Genomic DNA, 27,687 nt, shown 5'->3' on the forward strand with positions numbered 1-27,687 from the left:
AAAGACATTTCATTTGAGTTATGGTTATGGTTAATGGCTTAGGTTGCTAACTGAAAAGCAATTCCAGATAATTGCTCAGAATTTTGTGAAGCACGAAGATCACTGAACTTAACCTGTCACACACAGAATTTGAACTGCTGGAATCTGTAGTTGGAGCCAGCAATAAAGAAAGATCTGTGAATATAGTTAGCACAACAAGGTCAGAAAATGTTTCTGTGATAAGGAATTTTTGCCAAATCTTCTTTGCACATTAGGCAGTGCAGACGTAGTTGTTATGTGACATGTAGTTTATCTGTAAGGATTTTGTGTGTTTGCTATCAGTAAACTAAGCACTGAATAATAGCTCTTGCGTGTGAGCACTCCCTGAAAAGCAGGGGAAAAGGAGAGTAGAAAAAAAATACTATGTGCAGTGAATAAAGGCAAGACTGATGCCAGGCAGCACAGTTGCATAAAGCTTCCACAGTACCGTATTTTGGRGTCCTGAAAGGTTGTGAAAGAGTCTGAGGTCCTTCTCCGGCTTTGGTGAATCCTGATATCTGCACACGGTAGATAGTCTTTTCCTTAAGTCCGGTAAGATGGTAACTCATGGTAGAAGAGTTGACAGTAACAGCTGAAACATAGGAAGGGTTAGGGGATAAGAATGTTAGGTGAATTCTGATGTCCGAGTTTATGAATGTAGAGCTCTGAGGGGAAATAGCAAAATTTTATTTCTTGATAATTTTTTTTTCCTTTAAAAATCTTTACTTGAATAAAGCTGTGGTCAAATCTAAAAAGTTGTCTACTGTGTTAGACTCAGTCTAATTGATGATGTATTTTGACCCAGCAGTAAAAAACATGAGCTTCTAACATACCAAGAATGTTTTGGTGGTAACTGCAATAGGCTAGGCACACTACAAGGCAGGAAATTCATGTAACGTGCTGAACAGTACATTTCGTGAATATCCCTGGCAGTAATATCTGAAATAAAGACTTACTTTCACAGCAGTAGTAGAATGAATGTTCATGTTAGTCCTGTGTTTGACCTTGGAATGAGCAAAAGATTTGAAATGTCTGTAAATAATCACTGAATATTTGGAAGACCCTACGACGTGCTTTACCCTCACAATAGCAATTAGTATTTACTCGCTTTGCCTAATAGAAGTGCAATTACTTAGAGCACTCTCTACAGCAAATAGGCTATATATTCTGTTTCTCCTGCTCTGTAGGCCTTTTTTGTTCAACTTTTTTTTTTCCTGATGATGATGCAGTGAGTTTTCTCCTGGCAAGAATAATACAACCAGCAATGCTGTAGAATACTTCTGACATGACAGAAATTATTTTTCAAGTTTACCATTGAGAATATAGGATCTCCATAGAAGTAGCAATGGTGCTGTAGCCTGTAGGCTTCCTTCCTCCAAGTTCTTAGTGAAACTTAAAATTATTCTTCCTGCCTGGAAGACATGGCAATCAGCTGTTGTGTCACTGTTGTATTGACTGATTAGGGGAGAGTTAAAAAATAAAGCTCAGACCTAGGAACTACTTCTCTGTCTCCTCTTGAGATATCTGATAGGTCCCTGTAATGGAATAGAGTCCCCTGAAGATAATGCTAATTTCAGGGGAGCCAGGACTTCATTCTTGAAGTTTTTGTTACTTTTCATGGCCCTTTAAAAGTATATGCTGACATAACTTGTAGAATATTTGTTACTCTCTTTTGTAGGGTCTTAGCTGCAATTTGTTATCCATGTGTCTTTAATTTTATATAGATGTCAATCTGTGCAAAGTTAATGCATTACTTTTCATGGCTAGAGGACTTTCCACAGCAGAAGGAAAATGTTTATCAAAAGAGATTACTTTTTTACCAACCTGAGTAGTTTGAGCTCATAACTGTTCTTTTTTATAATGTAAAAGTTTAATCCGTAGTAGTTTAACACAGAAACTATCTGTAGTTTTTGTTTCATAGCATAGATAGTTTTGCTAAAAATGAAATTAATAACTATGTCTTTCAAAGCAATAGGAAACACATTTGCTGCTTGTTGGGTCAATAAAGTTCTACAGTAATGCTCGGAGTAAAGTTTGGCTAAGTTACAATGAAATATAAAAGTATTGAGACTGCAATTGTACTTCAGAAATACCAAAGGCATGTATTTTCCTTTCACTGTTACTAGAAAATACTGCTATAATCTAAGAATTGTAGACTCTAAGTAAATTTTTTCTCATCACTATAAATTCCTTATACATCTCACCCTACAAATTCTCACAGAAATCAAAGCAATTCAGCTGTGTGCTGTACAAGTGCTTAACAACTCTGAAACTTTTTTGCTGCAGCACTGAGACCGCGCTGCTGCTTTGTTCTGAGTCAAGGTAACTTACCCAGGGATTTTGTTCTTGCTGAATCTATGTAGCTTATTCTGTATCCCTGGAGAAAGCCCAAACAGTCTTCAGCAGCTATTTCAGTCCACTTCACAACTGCAGTATGCTTTGTGATATTCAGAACTGTCACGTTAGTGGGACCTATTCTAGGAACTTAAAAAACAGATAATAATTAAGTTCTACATTAATACTTGTATACATACAAGGCCGAAACCTAGCTGCTATTTAGAGAGCTCTTTCCCTGGTTCTGGTTGTCATAACAGAAAGAGTGGAAGAGAAAAGAGAAATTCCATTGAGTAAAACAACCTGATCTTAAGCAATATCAAAGTAGGCAGAAATTGTGACTGACTTGTTATGAATACTTTTACTGCAATAGTCACACAGCCTTATTAATTTCAGCTTCCAGTGTAAGCCATCACTGAATTTGAATCGGAAAACCTGACTTCGGCCATAGATAAATTTGAACTATGGGGACTAGTAACTCAGAGACCCTCTTACTGTTATTTTGTTAATGTCATTTGTGATACTAATATTTCAATGGACCTGTCAGTAAAGAAAAATATCCGGATCACTCACTTTGCCAGTGCATAACTACTAGGACCAAAGACAGCGCTAAATGGAGAATGCTGTTAAGTCACCTGAAAAAGAAACTTCTTGTAGGACTTCTTTATAGCTGCAGATGGGAAATGAGAAAAAATACAAAGGATGAGGTGTAAAGGAGAGGAATACCTCCTTCAACTGAGTAAAAGTGGGTCGCTCCAAAAGTCTTTTCTTGTCTTGTGAAATTTTCACAGTGACATACGTCAGATCCATGTACCATTATTTTGTACAACTTATAAGGCTGAAAGTTGTCTGGAAAACAAATAAACTTACATTAGTGTTTACTGAAAAGTTATAAGCAAGAAGGAAGGAGAGGAGGGAGAACAACAGATAGCTTTTCTGTATAATTCTTACTTTCTGATCCTCAAAGCATAGCATAAGTTCACAGTGAGTACAACTTTGTACACAGAGTACAAAATACRTGAGTCTTTCCTTGTGGTTTCTAGACCTTTATTGCAAACAATTTCAAAAGTCGAACAAGACATGACACTGATTTGCTTTTAAACTATGCTTTTAGGAGCATATTTTATGGAAGGTCTGAGCTGCACAATGAAAAGAAGGGAACTGAAACGTGAGTAGATATCCTAGTTTAAGCATACATATTTTCTCCTCAGCTAGAATATTTAAAAACATTACAACTAGCTGTAATGTGGTAGTGCAGATGTAATATAGGAAGGCCAAGGAAAATGGTGGATTGATGCCTATAAGCCTGGTTAGATGTGTACATAAAATCCAATCCTGACTGGCCTTTGCAAGAGTCAACTACATGATTTTAGTCAAGATTTTTGGATGACTGTCCTGTAAGCTGATCCCTGGCAGCAGCTCTTTGTGCCTAGCTTAGTAAGTAGAATATTGGAATTGAGAACTGCTGTGCTTTGACTGGGACAAACATGGGGATAAAAGATAATCTAATGGAAAGCCTGTAATAGAGCAGTTTAAAGCTAAACTTACCTAGGAGCAGGGGAAACATTTCTATTTTCATGCCACTGTGTTAGCAGTAGTGTATAAGTCCCTGTCTGGAATTTGGGGAAGGAGAAACCTTGAACTGACAACAGCAGTTTAATTCCATCTTTTGCCCTAATATGACCAGAAGAATCCTACTGAAGACTATTSTTTTTATCTGCTTTGATATCTCTAAAAATTGGTTATCGTCTCAGTGCAGAAGAAAGATACAATTTGTACTTATCTGGATCTTCAGTTTGATCTTAAAAACAGGATGAAAATCCTTTACTCTCAGCCAAAAAATAGCCAGTAAAGAAAATGGTGCCTCCATTAATAGATGTTGTTCATGTTACCTAGTGTGAAATTTCTGGTAGCTGTAGCTATTATTTTCATGCGCATATCCTCTTTACTAGTGCCCCAGTCAACCACAAAACATTTTGGTTTGTATTCTGGAGTCCAGGTGACAACCGTATTAGTTCCCTGAGGTTTGACGTTGATTTGGCCAGGTAAGTCTGTGAACGAATATACCATTATAGATCAATAAACAAGAAAGCAATCTCTTTTGCGGAGTTACCACTGAGCACTTGTGGGTGCCCCAGTAATAAGGTTTACTCTACCATATCAATAAAACAGATTTAGCATCTGGTAGTTTGCAAAGGTCTCTGGAAGATCCCATGTTGGTTGCTGCCCATGACCTTTAATTCTTCACAATCAGAACAGGGGAAATGGCTGTTCTAAGYCTCAGAAAGAAGCAGCTTGACATTACTGAACATCCTTGAACTGCTGTATAGAGAGAAACTGAGATAGCTTTTCTTTGGAAGAGGAGGAGRGAGGGGCTAACTATGAATTACAGCTATATAATTTTATATCTAATCTTGCTGAAAATACTGAATATTTTAAACATTTTAACATTTTCTATGGCAGATTATCAAACTAGGAGAGACCTTCTGACTGAAACTAAGAAGTGAGAGGAACAACCTGTCAATTGTAGTAAGAAAGGGATTATATATGGATATAATTCTCCATTTCATCTCTTATCTGAAAATCAGTGTATTAAAGTAGAATTAAAGAAAATGATTGTACTAGATGAGGAAGGATTCTGCATACAGCAAAGGAATTTATCTTGGTAACACCTTTCTAGTAATTCCTCATAGATACAGAGGATCTAYGCATAAGTAAAAGCATTTGTTTTAACAAATGTCTAGAGAGAGACATGGAGAACAAGCTGATAGATTCAGTAAACAAGGAGCTGCCAGTTGAATAATGGCTTGAGGTAAGTGTATGTATTTTATTAGAAGACTGCTAAAGCAGTCAAATGCAGGAAGCAAAAAATTGTTAGGTATTTGCAGGACAAAGGAGAACAGAATGAGGAGAGTGGGCTAGAAAAATTTTGGAAAAACAATTAGTTGCAGCTTTCTGGAGATCAACAATGGCAGTTGCACACTGATTTACTTGTGCATGCTTCATAGCTCCATTAAAAAAAGAAAAAAATCTTACCCCAGAAGAGAGARTTTTTCTTACATTACAATAACTGTACCTCATTTTTTTAGAGTATTATAGAAAATTAAACTAGTTTGTATATAAACAGAAAATTGTTATATATTGTTATTGTTGAAATGAAAAGCCTGAGTATTTAGGCATCACAAAAGCTTAACCTCAGTACTGGAATATGATGTKTACCTCCTACAGTTCTGCCTCCAATGTGCCAGTAGCAGTAATAGTGAAATAAAAGTTGCTTAACTCAAAAACTTAGATTCGCAGATAATTCTGAGAGCTTTCTGTTTAAACTACTGACATCTACGTGACTTTGTGCATGCTCCACAAGCCATTCTGATAGGTAAACCTAATACATTTTTTATTTTCTGTACTCTGAGAAAACAAAAAGTTCTGCAAGTAATCTTAAATTGGCTGTCTGATAGTTAATTTCAATAGAAATCCTTTCCTAGGAAAGCATACCAATCTTACCATGCAAAAATAACCACCTAGTAAATGTTCAAGMGAATGCTTGTCCTCACCCCAAGGACTGTCAAGGTAGTCTAAAGATTGCTCATTAAACTTCTCTACTGCTTTAATGAGTAAATGATAAAGGAAGTACCTGTTGCAGAGAAATCCGGGACAACATAAATGGTTTGTGGAGATTCTCCTGCTTGGTTATAGGCAGAAATATTAATTCTATAATAAGCCATAGAGAGATTTAGAAGAATTTTTTGGTCCTTTAGAATAATGCGTTCTGGTAAATGCCTGCAACTGTTTGGCACTCTTTCTACATTAACATAGTATCCAAGGACATTCCTGCTTTGTGCTACCTAAAGAGGAAAAAGATTATTCGTGAGCARTGTCCTATGTAGAAAATCAAGTGCAATGAAGTTATATAAAAAAATGTCACCTTTAATGATGGGGATAAAACTCATACTATTTTAATTAGGTTATCAGAATCAATGAAGCAATGCATTTACTTAAATTAAGAGCATGCTTAAATCCCATTTAAATTGAGAGGATTTAAGCACAGGATTAAGTGTTTTGCTTAATTGGGATCTTAGTTATGTGTATCCAATTAGTAATAACAGCAGTGAGGCAGCTGTAACATTCTGTACATTTCACTGGAACATATCCCTCATAATTAGGAACTTGAAAGTTAATGAGAGGTGTTTAATTGCAGTTTATGCCTCTGAGAATCTTCATCTACTAGACTCTGTTAGGCATCTGATCTGTTTGAGGATAAATGCTAGTAACTGCACAACTTTAGAACATGTTATATATCCATTACAAATTTTTACGGTAATTGTCCACTCCTTATTTTAGTGTACTAATCTTCAGGCATTGGAAAATGAGGGCATAGAAATGAAAATTACTGCAGTTTAGATGGGAACTTAACTCAGTACACAAAAGTCTGGGAATTCTGCAAGGATCGTTTCTGAGATCAAGCTTCCCTGCTATTTCTTTGGTGACATAGGCACAAAAGGTAATGGCGGGAAGATGACACAAAGCTAGGAGGAAGACTGGGTTATCTTAATGAAGCAATTGGATACCTTTAGAGTGACATAGATGGGATGATACTCAATAATTCAAAAGGCAAAGACATACACATGGGAATGAATTTCTGCTAAAGCTAGAAGCTCCTAATTTGGAAGCAATGGAAGTATTTCCCAGCATGGGGAAGGGGGGGAGAATTAGACAGCTTTGGTGAAGCTATTGGGAGAATAGTGTTATGGTTCTGTCACTAGGCTTTGAAACTGGAAGGTTCAGGTAAGCTGGAAAAGATTTCTGTGCAAAACAAATGATCCTCATGTTATATGAAATAGAGGGCTTATTGCACAAGAAGCACCTAGAAGAATTTAGGTTTCTTAGCTTAGCAAAGTGAGACTGGAAAAGGCTGTCACTGTCCTGTCTTCTGCAGTCCTGCAGGAGGTCCTGTGTTAATTCCAGTATCAAAGTAATCCACACTTGGTAGAACTGAAGCCAGCTGATTCCTGCCTGTTGGCCCACTCAGAAAAGGTTGAATGTTAGCAAAAATGAAGAAGTCTTGGCTAGTCTCTTAAAATTTTTAAAGTTTTTTTTGTGTTTCAGATCAGCTTAAACAAGTAGGGCAGTGGAGCCCAGGTTTTCTTCTTGTAACATGCTAATAATTAAATACACCTTTCCTTTTAGCCTTTCAATGTTCATTGAAGCCTTCTGGACTTGAAACTTATTTAGTGTAATAGGCTAGTACAAGTGTTTTCTTGAATGAAGGTCCTAGCCCTGATTGTGTATTTAATATATGTATTTTTGATATCTATATCTATATATATATATGTACTTGGGTGGAGAATAATTTCTTCTTTTAGTTTAACCTTTTAAATTGTCATATACAATCTAGTGTTTTATCTCCAAATAAATTATTTACTATGCAGCTTTACCTTCTTATCAAGAGATAAAGAAATAAGGGAGATATCTTTATCAATGCTATTTCCTCTGCTCTTTTTTTCCCCCTTAACAAAAACACAAGGGGTAATTACAAAATATTCCCCATCTTCTGATATTTCAAAATTCTGCTAGTCTCTGTCCTTTCTGCTGCTGATATTTTGTACACCAAACTTCTTAGAGTTTTAAGACAATCTTTTTTTCAAAATCTAGATAAAATTAGTTTCCACACAAAGACCTGTATTAACACTTGCTCATCGAAGTTACCTGTGAGTGTGAATACAGGACTACCAATTGCCTGTTTTTTACCAAGACAGTGGTAAAATGGTTTTCATCTGGTAAAATTAACTGATGCACAGTAGTCAGTCAGCTGGTAATGACACCTGTTGCAGAAGAGGGAATGTTTCTGTCTTGGAGATTTGGACTTTAAATGTTGTTATGGGAAACAAACAGCTAGATGCTGTTCATGCAAGTCAGTGGCTCTTTTTCCTTCCTGGCTAGAATGTATCTCTTTACAAAGTTGTAACTTTACTACATGTTCTTCTAAAAAATTTTGGTCTCTTGAGAATATGAATGCCCCTTAGGAACACATGAAATGCAGGGTGTTACTTGTATAGCAAGCTTAATTCTAAGAGAAAAACCTGAGACACACGGATTTTTAATATGCGCTGAAAAGAATCTTTGTTCTAGACAATAATTTGAGCCTAGAAATTGCTGCTTGAATAATTTGATGTAGTTTTTTTCCTTGCTAGTCTGTAGCACCCAAAATGTATGTACTACAAAAGGTATGTAATTCAGTGAATCCTAAAGGAAGAGTACGATACTCAATGCCTTTTGCTGGTACAAAGGAGTCCCAATACAATGTGGAAGTATTTGTTTTTCCTGCAAAGTAATGGATTAGTAGCATGGATCTAACAGAAGGAACCCTTACCCAAATTGAACATTACCTCCCACTTAAGAAGAACGCTTCTTCTGCCTGGAGAGATTTCTGTAGTTGTGTTATATGATAGTGTTGGCTTGTTAGTGAGCTCTGGTAAACATGAAAAAGATGGAGATAGGCACTCACATGAGTCAGTTTGAGCTTTGTATTTTCAACAGTATGTGACACCCTGCTGTTTGTATGATTCAAAAATTGAAAAGGCTTTTATAATCATGCTTACTCCCAGAACAACAAAACTGTATTTCACTTACTGTGAGGGACCAAAATCTCTCTACTCCAAACACAAACACAGTGATGATCATTCTTGGCTATGCATCTGAGCTGAACAATGTATGAAGACGTAACATTTAAGTTTGAAATAGTGATGTTGACAGCATTGCTTTCTGCGGTCACCTGAAAACAAATGATGTTTAATATGTGTGGCAGCAATAAAACATAATCTTATATTAACTGCTTTCTGAGTCAGGACCAGTCTTATGACTACAGTTGAAAGTTGCGGTCCCTATTATCAAAGAGGAATTACTGCACACCACACTTTGTCCAATTCTCTTTTCATTTTTTGAAGGCAGGTTCTCCAATTGTTTTTCCTGAATACATCCTATTTAACATGTAAGCAGTAGCTTAGAACTAAGCATTGCTTTTAAAAACAGCTAGACATTAAATATGTTGAAATATAATCACTTAGTTAACTGAGGTCCTTGCTAGCATTCTGTAGAACAAGATGTCAAGGTTGAATGAAATACTGCAAGCGCGCACGTGCCCACACACACACACTTTCTCTCAAACGTTAGGGTGTCCAAATGGATCTATAAAGCTGATTACGAGGGACATGGCTTGGCAGAATATGTGACTACCTATGCCTTAGCACCTCAGAACTACTGTGCATTTGCAGCTGATGACAGCCTCAGAACTTCAGCGACTGCATAGGGAATGTAGATTGTCTTTGTACAAAGAGGTTTGGCTCAGGGACCTGTGTCTAAGGTCCCTGGGCTGAAAATTGTAGGAAGCAGAGAAAATATCAAAGAAAAATATTGCTATATGCTTGCACTGTTTTATACTCTTCCCTAGCCATTCATTTTTGGCCACTATCAAAACATAACATCCTGCATTACCTTTGCTCTGATGCATTCTATCTTTTCTTATGTTATTGCCGGAAATGTTATCGCAAATTGAAATATTTGTTTTAATATTTTTCTGCTCAGAAGTTTTGTTTGCTAAATATATATTTCTTAAAACAATAACAAAACCAAAAAACCAAACCACTATCGTGTGGTCAGCTCTTCTCTTTGGCCTTCTGCAATGCTTTGTTTTTTATAAAGGTTGTAATTATTTTCATATATTTTTGTTAATAAATGTAGCATAGTTACAAAACAAAACAAAATAAAACAAAACACGCACTATTACAGAAAGACTCTAAATCTCTGACTGTCTTGTAAAAAAGAACAAGCGTGAAGTGAGTTGGATTTAGGATCCCAAGTGTTCCACAGTACATTAATCTTGTTCTTGGTGAATGCTTACTATTGCTCAGCTAGTTTTACATCTCCTCTGTGCCTGTGTGTCTGCACTTACCCTTTCTTCCAAACCTATGTGTAAATGCAGCCTATATATATGTGATTCTGAAGAGTTCAGCACAAGTTCACAGGATCAGCTGGGATATGGGGGATCGTGAATATTCATGATGTGCAGTCTTAGAGTATTGCTCATTTACATCATTCAGTGTGGCTGTCCCTTCTAGTCCTTCATGTTAGTCACTTGAATCCCATGTCTCCCCTGTCTCCAGAACCTGTAGTGCACCCTCGCTTACTGTTCCGAGCTCTCTGTTCCTCTATGTGGAGCACGTCCGACAGTCTGATAGGCTGGCAGTGCATAGCTATCTGCTGTACTGCCAGGAGGAGGATGTGTGAGAATCTGGCTACCCTAAAACTATCCAGAATTTGTGTCCTCTTCCAAGGATTGCACATTCTTTGTACTGAGATGAAAACTTTCTTATGTGGAGCTCTTAATAATCCTAAGCAATAATCTTTCTTAGGAGGCTAAACGAAGTGGCAGCCAGCTACAAGAGAAATGAAAGAAGATCACAGGTCTKCTGATACAAGAGGGAAAAACTAGAAGAAGCAGAGAGACTCCTGAAAGAGTAGAGATGCTTAAGAAGTGGAAACAGATTAGACTGTTTCCTCTCTGGGGTTCTGTCCTGGCTGATGCACTCATATTCCTCATCCAACTACAGCTAACACAGAGCTCGAATAATATTTTTGCTRTTGTACATCCTGTTGTGTATCTGAAACTGATCTTGTATCAACAGCAGATTATGTGCCTTCTTGACAAAGAAGAAAACTGGTGTAAAACAAAAACACCTAAGGTATGAATTGTTACCTTAAAATCACAGCAACCTGTTCTCTAATCTGTTTGAAAATTTAATGATACCACAAAAAGAATAATACTTAATGAAGTGTTATCAAGACTTGGRCTTATATAGCATTTCTGATACCATTTGTGGATCTTCARCTTTTGCAGTGTTGATGTTTACAGTGTCTCACTGACTGGTTAATGAACCAGTTGACACAGCATTCTTGTTTTTCTCCTGTATAAAACTATTCATCTTTCTCTCTCAGTTTAGAATTTATCAGAACAAAACTAACAGGAGGCTTTTGTGTGATTTGGCTGCAAACTGTGCATCTTCTGTGCTACCTTGGTATTTTCATGTTAYGTGGACTCTTCAGTAGCATCCTGTTTATGTTCTGCCATATGTGCTATCTATTACTGATCTTGTAGTAAGTCACTTCACATTCTCAAGCAGCTGTCATCTGGAAATGCTTACCAATGTCCACTGAGTGGATTCTCTGAGTGCCTCTCTGTATCTCAGCTCATATTTTGTAGGAGTTGCAGGCAGGTCCCATTTTATTATCACTTYGTTTGTGATCTGCTGAGCATTTATGCTAGATGGTGTCAAGCACTTCCCTAAAATGGGGAACATGCAGATGTTATCAACACAAATGTAGCAGGAAAGCTTTAGTAATAATRTCTGTCAAGTGTGTTTCACTGAAAAGGAATTAGAAGGCTTGGCTCAGAATACTGAACATTGAGAGTTTTAAAAGACTAGAAATAAATAATTACTAAATGTTTTTGATATCAGCAGAACAGGGTTGTTCCTCTTGCCTTTCTTTTGTGGATACTTCGACTGATTTCAGGGAGACCTTCTWTTGTAAACAGACGCTATTCTGAGTAAGCCTGAAAGGCAAAATCAGAATGTCAAGAATATCTATCTATAGTCATGAATTTTAGAAAAATTTCTAGAATTTTTTAATGGGTTCCAGCTTCAGCAACTGTGTTTAGCTGTATAATTTTATATTCAAATACATTTTGTTTTCTCCTCTAATACATGCAAGATGGCCAAAAGGCCATAGTGATAATTTGGGTCTTACCGGTAGCGCCCTCAAGCAGTGAGAAATATAATTTTTTTCCCTCAGACTATAATTACTCTGAGAAGGCCAGGTTTTGGGAAGCTCTTGAATGTTATTACAGTGCTCRGTTACTATAAGGAATCTTTTTAATAAATATCTAAAATGAATAGTTTATTGTTTTGGGGTTTTTTTTAATCTCCTGTGCAGCACTATGTAATGAGTGAATGACCTTATAAAATGGTCAAAATCTGAAAGCTTTCTCAAGATGCTTATGTTCTATTACTAGTATTCCTTAAATGCAGACTACTGAGTCAACCTGTTCTTTGTAAACCAATAAAGAAGTCCAAAAAACCATCAAAGAGAACACAGGAAGCTGGTTAGGTATTGTACACATATATTTCTATATATTTTTCTGGCTATGACTTCTTTAGAGTCCAGCAAGTGACTTAAAGCAAAATTCTTCTTCCATAAAAGTTGATAGACTTTTGCTATTGATGTTAGTGAAGATTTTATCCAAGGTAGCCAAACTGCAGCTTAGCTCTGTGAATTAGTAATAATTAACTCATACTGGGAGTTAAAATTTGGAAATAATTTGATTCTATGACCCTCCACTGTAAATCCAGATTTCTTTTCCTATTAGAAAACATATGCATAACATTCTCTGGTTTAATTTATGGAAATTGAGGTCTTGTGAGATGCAGAGGGAGAAAGCAATCCTATGACCTTTGTGAGGAACCTGAGCTGGCCAGACCTTTGAATTGCCTTTGCCTACACGTTTTATAGGAATCAATCTTCCCAGACACAAAAGAATTATGAAGCAAAAYGAAACACAGAAGGATCCAACTCACTTTTACTGAATATATATTAGAATATTTATCTTTTTAAGCTGAGGAGAAAAGGATATTAGAAAAAACAGACATGAAAAAATGTTCAGAAACAGCTAGCTAGCTGCTTACTGTACGCCTGCAGGCAGGTCCTCGCTTCAGTGCTTTRTGTTAACATTATGTCTTTCTGAGTTGCAGCAACACAATCACCAACAAACTCTGCCCAGCCCTCTCTAGCTACTAGGAGCCCATTTCCACAACCGGTGAGAACTAGCTAGCAGCACCATCCTCTACGCAGCAGCTGCTGGCCCTGCACCAGCTATAGGCTCCCACCCCCTTGCTRGGACTCCCTTCTCTGCCCAGGCCTGTGATTGGCAGAAGCTTCTATGAAATAATCTTTAATAAATCCTATCACTGCTTCAGGTAGGGTTGCAGTAACACGAGTTGTGAAGATGCTGTACCTGCTTTGCTTGGTGTCACTGAGATGTTCTTCCCTTTCAAGCAGCGCTCATGGGCATAGTTCACAGCTATCCAGATAGATGCAGAGCGTTTCATGTAAAGATCCTTCCGTTCTATTGTGATGTAAGGCGTTGATGTGTTTCTTTGCAAAAGTTTTGTGATCCTTTCCCTTCAGAAAAAGGGAATCAGAATGGAGGAAAAAAACGTTTTGATTGGATTATGATATACTATTTTTTTCAAAAAACATCATTACAATAATTGATAGGTTTCCAGATAGCTATGTACTACGTGCAACATTTTGAAATCTTGAAGGCCAGCTCTGAGCAGCTTGAAACAGTGAGTACAAGTCTAGTAACCTAGTAATTCTAGCTAATTTATGCTTGCAAAAACCTCCTGTGTGATAGAGAACTACTAAATTATTTAAACTTACAAGGTACAGGGAGATACAAAGCAAAATATATATAGCCTTCTTTGATGCTTAAAATGCAGCATTTGGAAGGCATGAAATCAGGTTAGGAATTAATTCATAAAGTCTACTGCTATTTGCCACCTACCACAGGGGCACCTACATTCATTTTGAACAGCAAAATTTCCCAGTTGCCTAAATATGTTACCACAAAGGTATGAAAAGCCTCTGGTCTTATGAGGTAGGTGCCTATCTGATTTAACTCTAATGCTTTGCTGGCAAAGGTGTTGAAATGCCACCTAAATTCCTCATCCCTGTAGACTTCCCCTTTTATGTAACCTACGTAGTACAGAAAGTCCGGGAGGTGTCCTTGTTTTCGTTCACAAACAGTAGCTGGTGGTGCCTGTGGAGGCTGGTTGCTGTGTGTTCCCAGTTACAGCATTAATTTAGGAAGGGAACTCTTGTTTTTTCTCTGCCTGAAGGTTTTAAAAGTTAGGCCTCCTGGACATATATTCTGTTCTCCAGTTTTTATATTTGTAGCTTGTACTCCTGTAGGTATGGCAATACCTACATTGAAGATGCCTAAGCAGGTACTCTTCTTACCATCCTGAGTTACTCGCCTTCAGGAGCACTTCTCCACACATGAAAATGAAAAATCAAAGTATCTTTTGATTTTTGTCTGATCTAACAGTATTCTGAAGAATATCAAGAATATCAATAATACAAATATATGACAATTATACTCTTCCAGAGTTATCTTAAACTGCCTTGTCAGTGCCTCATTGTGCGAGTTTAACTGTACTCCACATTAGCATACAATATCTGCAGTTCTTCAAATACTTCTTTTCCTCCTCAGCAGCTTTGTGAAATGGCTGAAGCTGAGCTGGCGAGGAGCACGGGGCAGGCCTCCCAAGTACTGAATATATTTGTAAGATTGCAGCAGAGTACCTTCAACTGATGGTTGATACAGTCAAGCTTTTATGTATTAATGATTTTCACAATTGCCATGTGCTTCACCGCAGGCAATGGAAAGATCTTTTGTGCTACCTTGATTCTCAGCCAAACCAATGGCTGGCCAGATCAAGATGGCCACTGAATTTGTTTGAATTTATGATAAAGACCGTCAAGAGCTGTTTGGGGCCAGTTAGGCACTTTGATCTGCTTGGCTAAAACCTTTTACTGCAGATAGGAGTTCACAGAATCAGAGTCACTGAGGCTGGAAGGGATCTCTCGAGATCATCTAGTCCAACCCTTCTGCTCAAAGCAGGGTCAGCTAGAATAGTTAAGAGTGAGGAGATGGATGGTGTAGGAACCAATCCTACATGCATATGCCCTGTCCCCTGATTCCCTTGTATGGAGGCAACCTACCAGTTTCTGGGCTAGCTGAAACCAGCTGAGCTTTTGGCCTTTTCCTGTCATCAGTAGTGAAAGCTGAAGTTCTACAAAATGTTCTACATGTATCTAGTAATGCAGAAATGTGGTCTTAGAAAGTTCACTATTGGAGGGACTCTATTGGGACTAGGATGTGAGTGTAAAGAGTGTGTAAATACAGAGGATAATGCATTAACACTTAACAGAAAAAAGGTTTAGTTTTACTTCAGTGTCTCCTCACCACTCAGCCATGTTTCCTTAATGAAGAGCCCATGAAGAGCAGGCTGTTCTCATTCCGTCTAGTCTCTTCCCTTTCTCGCTCTCATTTACTCTCTGCTTCACAGAGGGCAGACTTTTCAAGGCTGAAGCCATGCCAGTTCAGTGTTCTTAGACAGAAACGAGGTGCATTCTTACTGCTAGGCATAGCAATTGTCTACCCACCTGTTTCAAGTATTAAATGTGCCAATCATGATACAATATTTGATAACTTGAGAAAGAAAAACACTTGAAGGTTCCCTCTAATTTCTGCTTCAGCCTGGCTGTGAAACAGCGATTAATACTGCCAAGCATGGTTTTGAATGCTTGGTTAGAACATCTCTGTAGGAGTGTTCTTCTTTAATCCTTTTCTTCCTGACAGCTAAATCATAAGGAACAGGGATAAGGAACAATTTCAATTTCAAACTAAGGTTCCTTGCAGGAAGTGGTTATGTCCTCTTCTAGGCTTTTTGAAGGGGCTTTTCACTTGCTTTATTGATTCTCTTTTAACCCAATAAAAAGGGAGAAAAGTTTTTCTTTAAGAGCATTGAACTGAAGTTTAGGAGACTGTGATGCAAGCCTTGTCTCTGCTTTGGGAAAAACAGTATCTCTGTGATGCAGTTGCCTCCCTCTTCACCCAGCTTTTGTTTCACTCTTTTTCTGCCTTCTCTGCAGTTCRTAACATCAACTTTGCAGCTTAGGAGTAGCACAAACTGAGTTTGGCTGTGTACTGCAGGAGCAACAGATGCTTTAGCTGATAGCATCTCAACAGAAGCAGAGCTGTTTTGCAGGTGCTTRTACATTCCAAGAAGTCAGGGCTCTGAAGTCCTGAAGGAGACTTCAGACTGAAGGAAGGAAAGCAAATGCAGTGAGGTACTACTGCAACTGGGCACCTGCTGCTGCCTCCAGTGGGAGAATCCAGAAGCTGGTGGGATGTAAGCACAGCTCTGAGGTGGCTGCTTTGCTACTCTGCAGTGTGCAGAAGATTACCCTGGGGAATTTCCCAGTGTAGTGACATTTCATCAGCATTAGGAGGTGCTCCTAACCACGGCTCTCTAATGCAAAGAGCAATGTGTTATGTGGCAAAATAATCAGTAATGAACATCATAATTTGCCAATGATATACCCCATGAGATGGTCCCAAGACAAAGATTTTTCCCTTATGATCTCAGTTCTCTCTTTCTCAACACATTCTTTAATGTCACTGGAGATCCTAAATATGTAGATATAAATTGAGGAAAATCCCTTTTGTAATGCAGGTAGTGAGACAGTAACCTGCTTCATCATTTTGACTAACCAGTGGACAGATGTTGATTTAATCTACCAATCTCTATTTTACTTGAGTTCTTTGTTTTAACTTCCTCAGTTAATGAAGCAACTGAAGATATCTGTATTTTAAGGTTATTGCTTTAAGGTTAACTCAAACAAGTTCATTCCCTCCATTAAACTATTCAGTAATTTGTATGTACAATAAAATACTTCAAAATTTATTTTTCCCACATGCCATATTCAGCCTGCAGTAGAGTGTAGCATATTCAATGAGAGTCAATAGAACTAGAGAAAAATATTTGATTAAAGTGATATTTGGAAATAATATTACAAACAAATGTGCTGGAGGAGTGGCAAGATGTATGACACTCTAGCAAATTATCAAAAGAAATCGTTTTTTCTCAGATAAATATGATTTGCTGAGGGGGTTTTTGCAAGGTATTTTGCATGATCTCTAGTGGATAGTGAAGAAAGCTGCAAATTTACTGACCTCATTTCCTTCTTCCACAAAGTAGCTATTAATTCATTTACACAGTTGCTCTGTTATCTTTTCTTTAAGACTGGGAGGGATGATGAGTGTTTTCAGCTGGTCAGAGCTTAATGAATCCATGCGAGAGGTGGGTACTCACAGTTGCTACACTTGAAGTCTTCCTATTTTGGTCCTGAGGAGCTTTGCCAGTTGTCCCTCRTGAAACTAGTAAGTGGTAAGCCTACCTCAGATCAGACAAAGTGACTTAACTCTATGCACATATTTCACAGTTTTCTATAAATCTGTTCCCTTCCCTTTTGTTTCTGCATTGTTTACTAATGTAAGTTTTGTTTTGACACTCTGTGTGCTTTTCAGTCTTTCACCCTCTCTCAGTCTGGAAAGTGGCATTGATACAACTGTGAGGTCTGAGGAAAGATTTTGACTATGGTGTAACATCCTACAATATGATGAATATACCAGGACAGTAGTCAGGCAGGTTGGAATTATGCCAAACTGCTGTGACAGCTTTTCATTTTCTAAAGTGACGTTTAGACTTACCATTTTAAGATTACAGTATAAGTAACAGTATTTGGAGCACTGGGTACTGGCAACCAAGTACATGTCAGATCTTCACTTGCTTCTCTGTAGCATATCAATTCATTGTCCCARTCTGCAAGATGAAAACATGTAGACTGGAAAAGACTCATCACAGGCAACTATTTGACATTAACAGGGGCAAGCTGACTGCTACAATGAAAATACAAACAAATATAAAACAGCCATATCCTCTTGTGCAAGCAAATAAATACTAGCTATATTGTATGTATGACTAGTTATGTCAGGTTTACTCTGGATTTACATTCTTAGAATGCTTAGAACAAGGGACAGAGACATTTAGAGAGATTAAAGGTTGTTACCAGTCCTAATGTTTCCAAGTAAAACCTGGTTTTCCTAGGTGTATATAAAAAGGACATTTTTTCCTGTGTTTTATGGTTCCGTTACTCGCTATTAGGTGAAGTGTGTGCCATTGTGTTTCCTACAGTTCTGGTGTCATTACACCTTTGAACTGTTTCTTTCTTGTAATAGTAACACCTTGCTTGCTGCTTATTTCTGCACTAATTTAAATTTTAAATTGTTTTTTTCCAACTCCGAGTGGATTATTTTGTGTATACAAACACATTGCTGTGTTCTTTGGGTGCAAAATTTGCAGGGACTAATACGAGGAAGYATTTCTAGCTTTTAAAATTCTGCTTGGGTAACTTTGAGGAAAACTATTGCAAGGTAATCTGCCTAAAGCAGATGGTAAAATTACAGTGCACCTCTCTCAGCAGGCTTGCGATGTTTATCTCCYGGCTCTGCTCTCCTCTAGTTTCACACCTTCACCACCTGACAGACTGTGCCTGTCCTACCTTCACTGTTCCTGCATAGTCCAGTGGGAGCTGTGTGGCATGGCTCCAGCGTTTGCTGTTAAGTACAAATTTCTAGATATTTTTCAAGTACGAGGCCAGAACTGAGGAGATCATAGACCTCATGCACATTGTGAAACCTCTTAGAAATTAATTCTAAGCAAGTAAGTGGAGAAAAAAAAAGTCATAGAGACTGCATTTTAATGATATCATGGGCCAACGTGATGTTTCCAAAATTTCCAACCTGCAAGAATTATTGGGGAGTTTTCTTGCAAAGCATTATATCACTGTAGCATTAGAGTAAACAGCAGCATTAGAGCTGTTGAGTAGACTGCAGAATTACTCCAAAAACTATCAGTCATCTCTATCTGGAGTTCAGAATAATAAGACTATTGCTAAAGAACATGCTGTTTATACCACCAGCTTTATACCAACCACATTATGAAGCAACAGAAGAATAAATTTAGATACAAAATGACTCTTGCTTACCTTTTTCTAAGAAAAAAATATGCTTTTTCCAATTAAACATATATATTTTCCAGTGGAAGGGAAATTAAATGCTGACACTCCTAAAGGAATTAATCTTTTTGTCTATAGTGGTTAAGCTTATTTCAGTTTTTCAGAAACTTTTCATCAGAAACTTTAGTCAAAAAATGACTACTTTCTTTTTTGCTTTCTGTCTTACTACCTGAACTATTAATTCAGAATTATCAGCCATTATGTCTTGAAGTACCACCCACACTTWAAAAAAAAAATGCAGAAATAAAATGTAGGGTAGTTTTTTTTTCTCTGTAGAGATGCAGATAAGGATTTTGACATGTACACAATACTTAAGGTGACAAAAATGAGTTTTTTCCTGATGAGTATGGTCTTATATTCCTTATATCTAATAGGTTTAACAAGTTGCCAATAGGCTTATCAATCTTGAATAAGAAATATTTTTGCTATTTGGAAAGTATATACGAACATCGCTGGAGTTGGCGTCACAGTGTGACTATGGTTCAGAGATTCATCTAGGATATGAGAGCTAAGAGGTCAATTACCCATGTTTCCTGATTCAGAGCAGTTTCTTCTTATCACCTGAGTTAAGGAGGGTCTTTAGTATTCCTTTCATCATTCCTGTGGCAGCAGGTTTTAATTTAAAATTAAAACCTGATTTGGACGACAAAGTATTTTAGATGAGCGTGGCTCAGTCAGTGGTGAGGTTAGTAACTACTCAGACTTCAAGAACTGCCCCCTTTCTCCTGCTGGAGAAATGTGTTTTTCTAATGAATTAATGCATCGGTTTAGGTGTGTGTAGCTTCCTTTTGTGAAGGTGGAGATCCGTTCTTCCTTGTTTCTATGGCAACATGAATAATTGTTGAATTCTTTTATTTCCTGGTCTGACCACCAAACCAAAATTTGGTCACCCACATCCTGGACACTCTCACATTCTCTTCTTCTTTTAATCTAAATCTAGCTTTTTGTCTCCTTGGTGTTTTTTTCTTTTTGGGAAACATCTTGAAATAAAACCTTTTTGGAAATGCTGAAACACTTCGTATCAATATGTTCGTAGTATGCTGCTGCTGAAATTATATGCAGTAATAGTTCTGGAGAAACTGCTGAGGGAGGAAACAAATGAAAAAATTTTCACCCTTCTACTAGATTTCTACTAACTTCTTTCCCAAATCATTCCTATTAACTGAGGTCCCAGTAGTGCAGACCTGTCTCTATTTATGGAGGAGAGGGGGTTGTATGCTTTGAAGAAGCAGAAGCCTTGCGATCTTACCAAAACACTCATTGTCCCTATGAGACAATGTTAGAACAGACAATGCCAAAATAATAGATTTTAGGGATAGAAATGCTGTATTAGCTCAGCCAGCACTCCCCTGCCGGTATACTATGCTGCATTCTCCAAGTCAGTTTTATATTACTCATATGATAAACTTACCATTTTATCCCGGATATAATGAATGTTCCTTATTTGTCTATAGTTGTGTGTATTTGTGTGTACATGCACATTCAGTTTTATTTTGTTCCTGTTGGTTTTACTGTTCTGCTTGCCCTTAAGGAAATTGTGTATTACTAGTTTTTTGAAGCCTTAGAACAATATGAGTCTTGTACCAAGACTGCTCTCTAAGAGCTATGCAAAGCAAAAACCCCTTTCTCTGTTTCAGAGACCTCACAATCATTCAGAAAAAGAAAAAAAAAAGGCCTCATTTTTACACTCTAGAGCTTTTTGTTTTCCTTCTCATTTATCTGGTGTTTTCAGCAACACTTTAGTAGATTTTAGTCTGATGAAGTAAATAGCAAGGAGTGGAAAATTATCCATGGCTAATTTCAGAAAAATGGCATCCACTGATGGTGCCCCATCCACTGCCATTGTGGATACAGAATCCATCTGCCCTGCTGGCTATTAGCGAGCAGGATTTTTCTGCCTATAGTAAATTCAGTATGAAGTACATCAGGTGACCAACAGCTGCTGTGCAATACTCTCTATCCAAATGTGTTAGACTTTTTGCCATTATATTAACGGTAATTTGTCAGTTGAACCTGAAACATTGACAGATATAAACATTACAGCTTTTAGTGTCTTTTGAAATCGTGGTAATTGGCCCAGAGACTGTAAAGTGCATAAGATGTGCTCCTGGCTTGTTCATAACATCCACGCAGCCGTAAGTGCTCTGTTATCCTACAGCCAAATCTGTCTATGCTATGAAYGTCTTGGGCTCTCTTTCCCCCCTCCAGAAATATGAAAATGTTTCTTTGCAAATAAAATCTTGATTCCTAACATTTGCAGTCAATTAAAAGTGAAGCTTTATAAAAGAGAAGAGTAAAAGTTGTTAGAGGCGGGTAGTGCTGTGAGTGTGTGGGGTGGCCCCTAGGTGGCCCGTAGGGGCAAGAAATGTAGTTGTGCCTTCGTCCCTGCTGAGTGTGCTGGGTCTTTGTAAACTGGCAGAAATTTCCTGCTTGGAGAGTCTAGATTTCAGCCAAAAAACTATATGCAAATACTTCAAATCAAAATTAATTATGAAATCATTTCAGCTGGCTGATTTCTTTCAGCAATGATAGTTATCTTTGCAATTACTTAGCTATTGTGTAAGAATTATTTACCTACCTTGAAGCTGCTTGCAAAATGGGAAGTCCCAGCTTGAGCAGTTGCAAGTATCTGAGGAATAGAAATGGATAAATTTAATAAGAAAGCTGCAAAAGTAGGAAGAAATGTTACAGATTGTTGCTTCTTCTAGTCAGAGAACGTAATTTAGTCATTGTTTTAGCCACACACACTGCATGCCTTTGAGCAACGGTAAGCTTTTTTACTATTATAAACAGTAGTAAGTTATGCAGCAAATGAAAACTCACCTGTTTCAAATAAAAAGATAGCAACGAGCAGTGAGAAGTTCTTCATCTTCTCTGAAAAGAAGCATAATGATTAGCATCAACATTACACTCTTCAGTCTGTTTTTCACACTTCCTCTTCAAACTTCCTATTCATTCCACTACCTATATTATTACTGGCTGAATACAAATAACTTGCTTGTTAGTGAYACGCTCGGTTACACTGTGAGGGACACTCAGGCTCTCAGATGTTAGTTATATTTATGAAAACCTGAATTTAATCTTTCTGAAAAACAGAAACTTCCCCGTTGTGTTTGTAAGAAGTCATGATGAGAGTCTTAAAGGGGTCTAAGATAATCAGCAGTACAAACCTAATTAAGCTTATTAAGCTTAAGTACTTCAAGCTCTTTTGAAAATCCTAGTCTGAATGTCTACGTGAATTACCGATACCAATAGAATGAAGAGTAACTCAAAATCATAATATGAATGCTTGGATGCAGTACAAATAATAGCAGGAAAAGACCTTGTATGTCTTCTTTTTCTGCCCTCCTTCCCCATCCAGAGAAATTTCACCACTGCTAAGACACTGTGCCTTCACATTGTTGGTAGCAATGTTGGAAGCCCTAATGTAGACAAAAAAACCACCACAGCTGCAATCAGATGTGACTATGAACTCCACATCCATTAAGTCTGGGTAGAGAACATTTAAAATGACTCTGGGCATGCCRGCCACTGGGACTATCATAGTTGTTGCTGCTGAAGCAGTAATGGGAAATTTTYTGAAAAGTCTGAAGTGTAGGAAATTTCCCCTCTGTGCGCAGCTAGCTGAAAGTGAACACTGGATTCAAACCTACCTGGTGATAGGCAAATTGTTAACTTATCTTGGGAACTATTGCATATTTCAGTTTGAGTACTGAACAGCAAAAAAAAAAAAAAAAAAAAAAAAAAAAACTCTTTAAAATGAATCACTTTCTTAAAGAGAGAGTTACAGGCATGCCTCTGAGCAGCCTACAGTGGGAATGAGTGACTAATGCATCAGCTCTATGTTACCAGTTTTCCTGAAGGGCAGAGTCATGAGATACAAGGGAACAGGGAATTCTGCTGACTGTTGCAGTGGGTTTCCTCGCAGTGAGATTGTAGGGCTGTGGGAGTAAGCTCCAAAACCCTGGCGGGTTGGAAGGGCACACTGTGTATGGGTCAAAATCCCTCTCATTTGAGTGATCCAAAAACCAGCCCTGGCAACATTTCCCRAAGGAATCATAAGAGGATAGAGACTCAAAGTAATGTAAAAATCAAGAGAGAGAGAGAAAACTGTGTGAACTATATGCATTGATCTGAAGGGATTGGGATAATCACATTTAAAATTATCCYAAAAGAAAACTGTGTAAGCAAGTCAATGCCGTAGCAGGAAAGTGGATTCAGCATACAGAATTCTAGCAAAACATACCAGAGAGGAGAAAAAGAAACAGTACATAACATCCAAATGATCTATGCTGGACCTCTAAGTCTCGGTGTGAGAGCTACTGTCACTCAAAAAAAAAATACAATTCAACTGTAACAAGTACAGAAAGTACATTGCCAATCAAAATAGCAGAGATGATAAAATATCAAATTTGTGGAATTTGTCATAGGAATGAGTAAGAACACATTTTTAATTATAGCTCAGCAATCAAGTTGCTATAGTAACCTTGTTATAAATAATGAAAGCTGAATTATTATCTTTGAAGTAAATTTTACATAGAACCACTTTTTCAAGTGTTTAATATTTCGGCTCTTTTACTGTCATGGACTTGTATCAGAATTCAGTTGYAAGCACCCTAAGTTTAGCTGTTAGTCACACCAGGATAAATTAAGCCGTCTCCTGTGAGGTGCTCGAAGGCGCGTCCTGACTAGAAGAGACCACCAGCTTTGCTTCGTTTGTGATCTGCAGGGCTTCTCAAGCCCAGGCTTAGGCATAACTGTAGATGTGGTACGGGATTTCTCTCAATGCTTTTCCTCACTTGGTCATTTGCTTATTTAAGTTCAGCAGTAAAAGATGCTGTAGGCTCTCAGTCTCTCCAGAACGCCACCTTGAAATAAATACTGAGTCAATAGAAAACCCCCAGAACSCTTCTCTGTTTTCTGCCCAACTTCATCTGTTAACTGCTACCGTTTGAAGGGAAAATAAGTTCGGGGGACGGGTGCTCACAGGGACCCGCTGCCAGCCCTCTCCTCCTGCTTGGTGCTGGTGCAGCTCCAGCTCYTGCGCCCTGGGCGGCCCAGGGAGAGGTGCTCGGGCTCGGACCTCGGGAGCGCCTCTCTGCACGTGGGCCTTGTGCCCACGAATCCTAACGAAACAGAAAAACGCCCCAAATCTTGTTTGCTCGGAGCCTGAAATACGTGCCAGGGCGGCGCGGGTGGTGAGGGCGAGCCGGCCCCCGCAGAGCCCCCTCGGCCTCCGGTGGGCAGCCGCAGCAGAGCGCGCRCTGCAGGGCTGTTGCCCGGGGAAAGGAATAGCGAGTTTATATTTGAACCTTACCTTTTCTGATGTGCAGGTAGTTGAGGCCTTCATTTTCTTCTGGTTGAATCTGTGCATGTATTTGCTTTAAATTAGCTTTTTTGTTTCTCTGATGAAAAGTTGATCTGTTTCGTGCATATTTTAACAAATTCACTCTATCCTGGCCTGTTGATAGGGCATGCTAAAGTCCTATGTCTTTCCTCTAAGGAGCTAAAGGAGCTGCTTTCCACAAGTTATTTCTTTATATAACTCTGCTTCTGACAAGCAGGCCTCCATGTCCGTAGAATATTAGACAGATTCTTACAGAGTGTTTTTGCCAGAGGAATACATAGATATCTGAATTCAAGAGTGGTTTTGATAATGGCCTTTAAAAAAATCCCACTCAGCCTCAGCCACTCCCCCAAGGGAAATTTGCTGCGATAGGGAAAGTCACCACCACACCAACTTTCATCCTTCCTGAGTGCAAGTCACGCTGTGAAACAGTCTATCGTTCAAACATTTATATGCTGTTTTAATGAAAGTCACAATGTTTGCCTTAACGCATGCTGTGAGCAGAGACCATCAGAGAGTTTATATATGAGGTCTCCTCTATACGTTTGAAAAATCCAAGTACATATGAACAATAAATGTTACTAAATAAACTAATGAGTTAATGTGCAATGCAGAAGAACCAGTAAGTTGTGTATTTGGGTGAAGATTCCTCTGAAGAAAAATAACGGAGAAAACTAAGTTTATCTTATTAAGGGAAAATGTGGACTAAATTCTCCTTAGAGTAGAGCCAGGGTTTCACMACTAACAGTGACGTGACACCAGATCACCCCAAGTATAAATGCAGATTTTTACCTAGCATGTCACCTAGAATATTTGTAAGAATGAAGGAAATATGATTATATGAGAACACAAACAACTTCTCATTTACTGCAGCTTCATAGTTAGGCTTACAGGCTTGTTTGTGGGACGATGGGAGGAAATTCTCCCTTACTGAGTTCTACTGAGTTGCTTCTGAAAATAATAYGCAATAGTGTTTCTGCTTTTAGAGCTTGAGCCTTTTATATTTATCTGTGTTTATCTGTGTTCATCATATTTTCCTGTGCAGTCAGAGGAAGAATCAAGCACCATCCTTAACAAATATTCCATCATATGTAAGGGTTTATTAAAAGGTATGTTGCTTGCTTGCTTGCTTTTTTTTTTTTTTTTTTTTTTTTTTTTTTTACAAAAGTAGCTGTGCAAGAGAAAAAACTTCCTTCCTTCCCATCTTGTCTGGCTTACCCAGTGGGTCTGCATCTGCTTGCAACAGGGAGTTATTTTGGGATACTTTTCCTTGTGACAATATGTGGTGTGGAGACAAAAAGGACCTGACAAAAGCAATGATTTCCCAATACACACTTGTGGAAGTAAACTGTACCTTTTTGAACTCTACAGGAAAGGTTGTTTCGTTGTTTTTTAATGTCTTCCTTTTTTCATCCTTGAGGCAGGTGGGAGGAGATATATATATATATAAAAATGTGTGTGTGTATATATGTGTGTATATATATATATATATATGTATGTATATATTCTGAGTGACACATCTTTTCCTGAGATTGCTCCTGGGCAGAGAAATGCTTTCTAGTGAAATACAGCTATTGTAGGAAGTGTAACTGTGGAGAAAGACTAGGAAAGCAGTATGAGGAAGCAGGCTTAGTACAGGGCAGAAGATAAACTTTTTATRTATTACTGTGTTCATAATGCATCATCCTGCCCTTCCCATTCCAATAGCAGTGCATATTTTTGTGCTATTAGTATATTTCTTTTACAGTTAATTTTTCACCATGGTAATTTTTCTCTGCAAATTTTCTCTAGAATTGAAATGGACTTTGACATTTAGACTGCCAAGTCATTACTGTCTCTTAATTCAAATCTTTTCAAGTATCTTTCATGTCCTGGAACAAAGTGTTTTAGAAACGATAATTACAGTTTAACAGAGTTATTAAGATCTGTATACACACTCACCTCTGAATTTATTACTGTTGACCGTTTTTTTTCCTCCCCTTCTTATTATTACCCTGTAGATAACTTAGGAGAAATATTTTTGAAAGATTATTTAATTAGCTTTGATGAAAGTTACTTTGGCCATCTTAAAGTCTGGTCTTTGCAAAGTTTCTTTTWTTTAACCACAGAAAGCCGGTGAGGGGCTAGATTTGCCAAACTGGAATAATAATGTCCTCATTTTAATTATCCCTGTGTCTTTCAAAGCTCAGTGATTAGAGCRATTGCTCAGAAGGTGAGAGTTAGGGTTGAAATTACCTTCACTGTGGGAGGGCTTTGCACTGTGACCAACCACCGTGCTTTAAGACTGTCTGGAGTAGCTTGTTCTGAATCTCACCTTCAAGTTTATTTTGCCTTATATAAATACTAATTCACAAAAATCCCCTAAGCATGGCTGGTGTCCAGTGAGTCACATCCCATTTGAGCATCTTAACTATAGAGTTAGGGCATCAGATTATAGCAAGAGCGACCAAAGCATGCTCCTGCCCCCAAATATCCAGCTGTCCCTCTGGTTTGGATATTCTCCCGACATCTGAGAAACCCAGACTTGTTGCCTGGATGGTTAAGAGTAAGGATCTGAACTGAATGCTTTTGCAGCTTTTGTTTTGATTTGGTTGCCAGTGGATTAGTCACACAGCCCTGATTATGGCCCCCTTGGAGAAAATGTTTGTCTGCTCATGAATTCTGTAAGTTTGTGGATGTCTTGCCTTCCTTTTAACACAGTGTGAACATTCATGCCTAAATTTAGCCTCCAGCTTAGGTCTGTGGCTAGGAACATAGAAATACCAGGAGTGTACTGGCTGCCTGAATCCTATGCCCTGCTATCATAGGTGACCACATCCTACCAGCTCCGTCATGTACTGAACTAGTTCCATCACAAGAGCAGYGGATTATTTTGTCCTCACCACTCATACTGGAGGCTGTTCCCAAACTTAGCAGTCCCTGGTGAGACTTCTTTCCAGTTTTGTATTTATTCCTGGCTGCACTGTATTTTTGTTATTTTTTGTGCTAGCTCTACCCTAAATATTTTCTTTCCTCCCTCATACCGATTATCAGCCTGTGTTTTTGCTAGGCTAAACAAGTCACTCTTAATTTTATTTTTACATAATAAATATTCAGTTTTCCCGATTATTCCATTAACTTGTCTCTGCGTAGTCTGATTCCCTGAGATTTCGCTGCTAGTGAAGTTGTACTGAACAAACCTTGTGCTTTGGCTGTTGCTGTTGTTGCCCCTATTTCCTGTCTTTTTGGCT

At 38.1% G+C, this 27,687-nt stretch overlaps 1 protein-coding gene across 1 annotated transcript in view; it reads right to left on the reverse strand.

Annotated features, from left to right (window-relative positions):
- The window catches only part of LOC146585750 (interleukin-6 receptor subunit beta-like), a 30,544-nt gene extending 8,560 nt beyond the window's left edge, over positions 1–21,984 (reverse strand). The window contains exons 1-12 of the mRNA XM_085322395.1: positions 21,934–21,984; positions 21,689–21,739; positions 17,744–17,855; positions 13,418–13,584; positions 11,550–11,689; positions 8,983–9,124; positions 8,739–8,821; positions 5,987–6,197; positions 4,245–4,403; positions 3,079–3,201; positions 2,350–2,502; positions 467–610 (exon numbers count right to left, since the gene is read on the reverse strand). Coding sequence (XP_085178521.1) covers positions 467–610; positions 2,350–2,502; positions 3,079–3,201; positions 4,245–4,403; positions 5,987–6,197; positions 8,739–8,821; positions 8,983–9,124; positions 11,550–11,689; positions 13,418–13,584; positions 17,744–17,855; positions 21,689–21,739; positions 21,934–21,979 — 1,531 coding nt within the window. The 5' untranslated portion in view covers positions 21,980–21,984. The remainder of the gene's footprint in view (positions 1–466; positions 611–2,349; positions 2,503–3,078; positions 3,202–4,244; positions 4,404–5,986; positions 6,198–8,738; positions 8,822–8,982; positions 9,125–11,549; positions 11,690–13,417; positions 13,585–17,743; positions 17,856–21,688; positions 21,740–21,933) is intronic.
- Between the last annotated feature and the right edge of the window lie 5,703 nt (positions 21,985–27,687).

This window comes from Rhea americana, unplaced genomic scaffold (genome assembly GCF_003343005.1).
Source record: "Rhea americana isolate MKP2758 unplaced genomic scaffold, rheAme1 scaffold_77, whole genome shotgun sequence".
In the NCBI taxonomy this organism is placed as follows: domain Eukaryota; kingdom Metazoa; phylum Chordata; class Aves; order Rheiformes; family Rheidae; genus Rhea; species Rhea americana.